Consider the following 6,156-nt stretch of genomic DNA (forward strand, 5'->3'; position numbering starts at 1 on the left):
TCTTAGACCGCCGAACGAATGCCTGAATGACATATGATACGTTGTTAAGTCACGTGACTTCATTAATCACCGTGCTACCATCGCATCTCCGCAAAATCTGGTGATACATGGCGCGATGCTCGCTAGACCATCGTGCCATTCGATCCGTTACAGTAGACATCGGGTCGTGCTCGGCAATGAACGTTCGGTCGCCTTGAAGTTCAGATAGAACATGAATATAATAATCAAACAAAAATCGTGTAAGAAAGTGGTACAACAAGAGGCATGGCACGAAAATAACCAAAAAACGGGAAATTTGACCTTAAACGAGAAAGAAGCTTTCATGGAAGAGATAAAAACCAAACAGCAGCCATCATTTGACAGGCGCTGGATTTGGTTTCGAAGCCTGAAAAGATAGATTCTTTTGTCCTGTTTTGCGCCTTCCCCCCCCATAATTACGTGAATTTCAGTTGCCCTTCTCGCTCGCTCGCCACTCAAGAAAATCCAACGAGACCTCCTCCTCCTCCTTCCTATATTTCTGTGCTCTTTCTCCTCTGCTCTCCTTCACCTAATCCCACTGTGCGTCCTCTCCTTCCCGAGTGCGTGAGGTCAGAGCAAAAGGGTCTCCTCCCGTGAGAGCAGAGAGGGAGGGACTTGGTGCAGCTGTTGGATTGCAGCCCGACCCACATCTTGTTTTCCTTCAAATATTGTTTATTTATGTGTTTTCTTGGGAGACAGACCCGTTTCTTGACAGTTTGTGTGACGGGGGCCAATGCGGGCGAACGTGAGGGAGGAGTAAACGGTGGAGGTCAGTGACGGCTTGGGATTTCATTGACTTTCTCTCAACAAGAGAAAGATTCAATCTTTATCTCTCTCTCTCTCTCTCTTTCTGTGCTGCGTTAAATTGCTTCTTCTTCGATCCATTCCAAGAAACTGTTGTATAGGGAAAGAGTTTGTTGGTAGATATGGATATGGATCTGTGAGTGCATTCCAAATGTTGCTGGCTTCATTCGGTACCATGATGCTTATTTTCTTGATGGAAGACTGTTCATAGTTTCTGAGTCCATTGTTTGGTGGTATGTGTGGTGTGATGGATCAGATGAGACATGATCCAGAAACTGGTGGAAGCTTGAATCAAGCTGGTTCTGGTACAGGGGAGCATTCTGAGCATTCGGTTGATGAGCCTTACGATGTTGTGATTGATTTAGAGGATGGTCCCAGGGCAAGTGCACAAGCTGGGCAATCAGAGAGTCGAAGCAATGGTTTGGGGTCAAGTGGGGTTGCTGTTGAAGTGGCTGATAATGCTATTGGGGTTCATCAAGAGAGAAGTGATGGGTCATTTGGGCAAGTGGGTGATCAAGGGACAAGTAGATGCTCTGAGGAGGACGGTGTCAATCAAGAATCGGAAGCAAAGGGGTCCGGAGAATCGAAGTCCGAGACGGTACTGGAGGAGGATTTAAAGAAGAATGTCTCTGCAAAAGGGGATGATTCATATCTGATTGATATTCACGGTGGCTGTGGCGAAAACGGTGAAGGGGAGAGAGTTTGCAGGATTTGTCATCTGAGTTCTGAGCAATCGGTGGATGCTATTCCGGGGATGACCATGGACGATGGTATGACTTCTGCAATAACGAGTATGGAATTGATTCAGCTAGGATGTGGGTGCAAAGATGAGCTCGGGATTGCGCACGGTCACTGTGCCGAGGCATGGTTTAAACTGAGAGGGAATAGGTATTAGTTTAATTTTCGAGCTGCGTATGAAAATTTTCTATTTCTCATTGAGTCTTCTTCTGAAATGATACGTGTGTTGTTATGTCTGAGAGGGAAGGAGGTTTCAATTTAGCTTTTGGGGTCAACTAAAACCATCTTTCTTTGGTTGGCTTTTTCAGCTTGCAATTCGACCTACTGTGCTAGAAACAAGTTTCTGAAATCACTGAGGGTAACATTACGAGATTGGATGGTATTTTTGTTTGTTTTTCGATTAGAGCACTATAAAAAATAGATAGATCTTGCAACACGCATTGTACAATTGGAAAACAGGAGCTTAGCATGGTAAGTAGTTGATGATTTGGTATTGGTTGAGGTAGATTAGGTCGACTTTTGCGCCATGGTCTTATGAAATAGCTGTTATTACATTCTGTGAGACTAAAAAGGGTTATTTACCCAAATTACATGGTGCTAAATTGAGTAACATAGACATTCTTGTCCTTATATATTCGTATTGCACATCTACTGACCATACTGGCGATTAGAGCTTAGCATGGTAAGGAGTTGATGATTTGGTAGCAGTAAAGGTAGATAAGGTCGACTTTTGCGTCACTGTCTTATGAAATAGCTGTTATTACATTCTATGAGGCTTACAGGGGTATTCGCCCAAATCACATGGTCAATTGAGTAACATAAACGTTCTTATCCTTAGATATAAGTATTGCACATCTACTGACCATACTGGAGATAAGAGCTTAGCGTGGTAAGGAGTTGATGATTTGGTGGTAGTAGAGGTATATTAGGTTGACTTTTTTTTTTTTTGGTAAGGTAAGTATTGATATAACTTTTCAACGCAATTTACAAAGAGTAGCCGAACACAAAAACCCCGCACATGAAGAGACACGAGTGTGTCCCGACTGTGCAAGGGTGTACCGACTAGCCAACAGCAGCGACACAAGCGTTGCAAAACAAGGCCAAACAATAGCCCACAGAAATGAAAGGACAATAATCTAAACCACCGCAGAGGGTTATACAAAAATAGAAGGCGAGATGCCCCAATTAGGTTGACTTTGCGTCACCGTCTTTGAGATTGATGTTATTACATTTGTGAGACTAAAAGGGTGTATTTGCCCAAATAACATGGTCTAAATTGAGTAACAAAGACATTCTTATCCTTGGCTATTAGGTATTCTATAGCACATCTACTGACTATATTGTGTTAAGAGCTTATCATGGTAAGAAGTTGATGATTTAGTTGCAGTAATGTTAGATTAGGTTGACTCTTGCGTCACTGTCTTATGAAATAGCTGTTATTACATTCTATGAGGCTAAAGGGGGGCTATTTGCCCAGATTACATGGTACTGAATTGAGTAACATAGGCATTCTTATCCTTAGCTATAGTATACATCTACTGACCATACTGGTGACAGGAGATCAACCTACACCATCAATTATTTCTAGAGTCTGCTCATGAAGCCCCGGCAGCAAGTTTGTTGGCATCAGTGAAGACTCTCCAGGATCTGGTTCTTCTAACAAGAAAACAATACATTTGGCCACGATATTAAGAATATGGGCATGTTTTGTTATTAACTGGGATGGTCAATTGTCTCCTATTATTTTTGTTATCGTTTTATCCTTTGGGATTAGTTGAAGAATAGTAGGGGTAGGTAGGATTGTCAGGAATATGGATTTAGCATGTTAGGACAGATAACTACTTTTCTTTGACGATTCAGCTCATCAATCTATGGGGCTAATCATGTGGTTATGGGACCTTTTCCTTCAATGATCTGTTTGCTACTTTCAATGGCTACTGATATTTTTGTCAATTTTAGTTGTGGATGTGAGAATCTTAAAGAGATGCCCTAAATGATGTGGGAATCTAGTATTACAGGCTACTCTTTTAATTAGGCTTCCTATTGTAGCAGTTTGGTCATTGCAATTTCTCATGTTCGATATTCTCCGCGCTTAGACGTGCTAGCCAGTACTTATTGGCGAATCTTTGCTGTTTACGCCCTTTTATTTTGTTCATAGTTTTTTTTTTTTTCTAGTCATTGTTGAGATGGTACTAAATTGTGGCCTGTAAAAGTTGTATGTCCGAGAAATGAAACAGCTTATTGCTCTTCTTCTGGATTAGTACATTTTTATAGTAGTAGCTGCTGCTTGTTGGTTATGTCATTTATAATTTAGCCGCGCTTGGATAATCTTATTTCCTAATTTTAGAAGACCTGCACTTGCTTTAGAGATCTGTTGCTTTGTTCGTTTAACCAATTTTGTGGCTTCTTATATGCAAAGAAGATGTAGAAGAAGTGTTCGGTTGCATGTGTCCGAGAGATTCTGGATGAATTAATTGTGCAGTTCACATCTATTCATGTGTTCTTGTGATCAAGCTTACACATTTTATCTCATGGACTCGAACCGTCCTTTTGCTTTAATGTTCTTCGAAGCTCAACATATTGCTGGAACTTCGAGGCGTATGAAGGGCAAGTTGCTTTCAAGCTTATTGTTCTTCCTAAAACTTTTTCTTCACTGCAGGTTCTGTGAAATATGTGGCGAAACTGCTCAAAATATCTCCGGAGTCGGAGATGATAGGTTTATGGAGGAGTGGAACGAAAGAAGATCTACCGATATTAACTCGCCGGAAGGAGGAGGGTGTTGGCGGGGACAGCCGTTTTGTAACTTCTTGATGGCGTGTCTGGTAATAGCTTTCGTACTCCCGTGGTTCTTCCGTGTAAATATGTTCTAGAAGGTGGTGTGGGTGATGGTAGAGAGATTCTTTTTAAATTCTTGGATATCTATACTCGTCGTCGCCGCACGGTGCTGCTTCTGGGGGGGTCTTGGCACGAACCGTGCTATTGTTAGTCTCGGCAATTTCTCCCGAACATCGAAATCGCCGCATGCATGGATCGACTCCCTCGATCGAAACGATATGGTAGCGGCGATCCGGGTCAGTATACTCTCGAAATTTTCTTACATTTTACAAAGAGGAGCTCGACAGCGATGTCTTTGATTCGCAGAAAAAACTGGGGAAGTCGTTCCTTACAACTTGATATCTGTCTCCTCGTGGATTTGCCTTGTCGGGTGCTTTTTGTCTCTTCATACTTCGTCTGTACATATAACTGTGAGTTCTTTACAAGATCATCTACAGATTTTACTGCAAATTTTGGAGCGCAGCCCTTTTTCCCTCTCAAACCGCTTTGTCTGAATGTATATGTAAATGTCAGTCCTTCATCAATTGCAGTTGCTGCATTTTTTTGGACTTGCAATGGTGGTGCTCTGGACTTCAACCCACAAGCCCCCTATACATGAAAGCAAAGTACAGGACTCGCATCTTGGTTGAGCTTTTTGTTCATTTTCTGTAGCGAAGATCTCAGTCATTCACAGCACAAATTACTTTAGCAACGGCTATGTTTTCCTTTCAACGTCCCTCCAATCACATCTCCAATTGGTGGGTTATAAGCATGCGCATCGCCCATGTAAATTTTAATTGCGAAAAAACTGTAACTTTAGCAATTTCCCGTTTTTTTTTCTGTTATAGGAACAAATTACTCGAACTAAAAAGTATATTATCTAGGGATCCAATCACAAAAAAATGATTTAAGGACCTAATGTACATAAGCTCAGGGATCACTCGTGCTTTTATGCCGAATATATGCGTGCATGGACACGTAGATAGAATAAAATGAACCAAGAACATAATAGAAGTTATTCATAAAAGATAAAAGGGATAAGTGCAGTTGAAGTCCCTAAACTTGTCATGAAAGTGCAATTGATTCCCAAAAACCTTCAGTAAGTGCAATCAAGTCCTAAAATTTTACAAATCGGTACAATCAAATCCTTCCGTTAACTCTGTCCAATTTGACTAACGAAAAATGTTGACGTAGCTAAATTTTTCATTATTTTCTCTTTTCTTATGAGGTGTTAAGGTTAGTTAAAGCACTAAAACGACGTCGTTTTGATTAAAATCTCGATTTTTAAACTAAATTTTAGTTAAATTAGTTTAAAAAATAAAAAGCTTATTTAAAAGAAGAAGAAGAAAATATAGGGCAGAGGGTTTGAGCTAGCCGTCCCACCTGTGGCCACCGCCCTATCGCCGGTGGGGCGTCGACGATGGCCGGCGGGGTCGCCGGCACCTTTGGTGAGGGCCGGGCTAGATTCGAGAGAGGGCTGTGACATTCTCCTCGATCTGGGTGAGGGTCATCGACCCTCGCCGGTCATTGCTGACACCCCACCGTCGATCGGCGGCCACAAGCGGAGGAGGGCCTAGCCTGCATCCGTTGGTGTTTTTTTTTCTCCTTTTTGTGTTTTCAGTTTGTCTTTTTTTTTTTAAAAAAAAAACTTTCGGATTTTTTAACCTAATTTAATATTTTTTTTGGTTTGCAACCTAATTTAATTAAGATTTGGTATAAAAATTAGGATTCGGATAAAAACGATGTCATTTTTGGGCTTTAACTAACCTTATCGCCACGTAG

At 41.4% G+C, this 6,156-nt stretch overlaps 1 protein-coding gene across 1 annotated transcript; it reads left to right on the forward strand.

Annotated features, from left to right (window-relative positions):
- The first annotated feature begins 505 nt into the window (after positions 1 to 505).
- On the forward strand, positions 506 to 4,845 carry LOC115682098 (uncharacterized). The gene is made up of 2 exons (XM_030606236.2): positions 506 to 1,710; positions 4,220 to 4,845. The coding sequence occupies exons 1-2, from the start codon at positions 1,058 to 1,060 to the stop codon at positions 4,428 to 4,430; spliced, it is 864 nt and encodes a 287-aa protein (XP_030462096.1). The 5' UTR covers positions 506 to 1,057; the 3' UTR covers positions 4,431 to 4,845.
- The last annotated feature ends 1,311 nt before the right edge of the window (positions 4,846 to 6,156 follow it).

Source organism: Syzygium oleosum, unplaced genomic scaffold, assembly GCF_021117445.2.
Source record: "Syzygium oleosum isolate NSW1041296 unplaced genomic scaffold, Sole_v2.1 Sole_v2.18, whole genome shotgun sequence".
Taxonomy (NCBI): Eukaryota; Viridiplantae; Streptophyta; class Magnoliopsida; order Myrtales; family Myrtaceae; genus Syzygium; species Syzygium oleosum.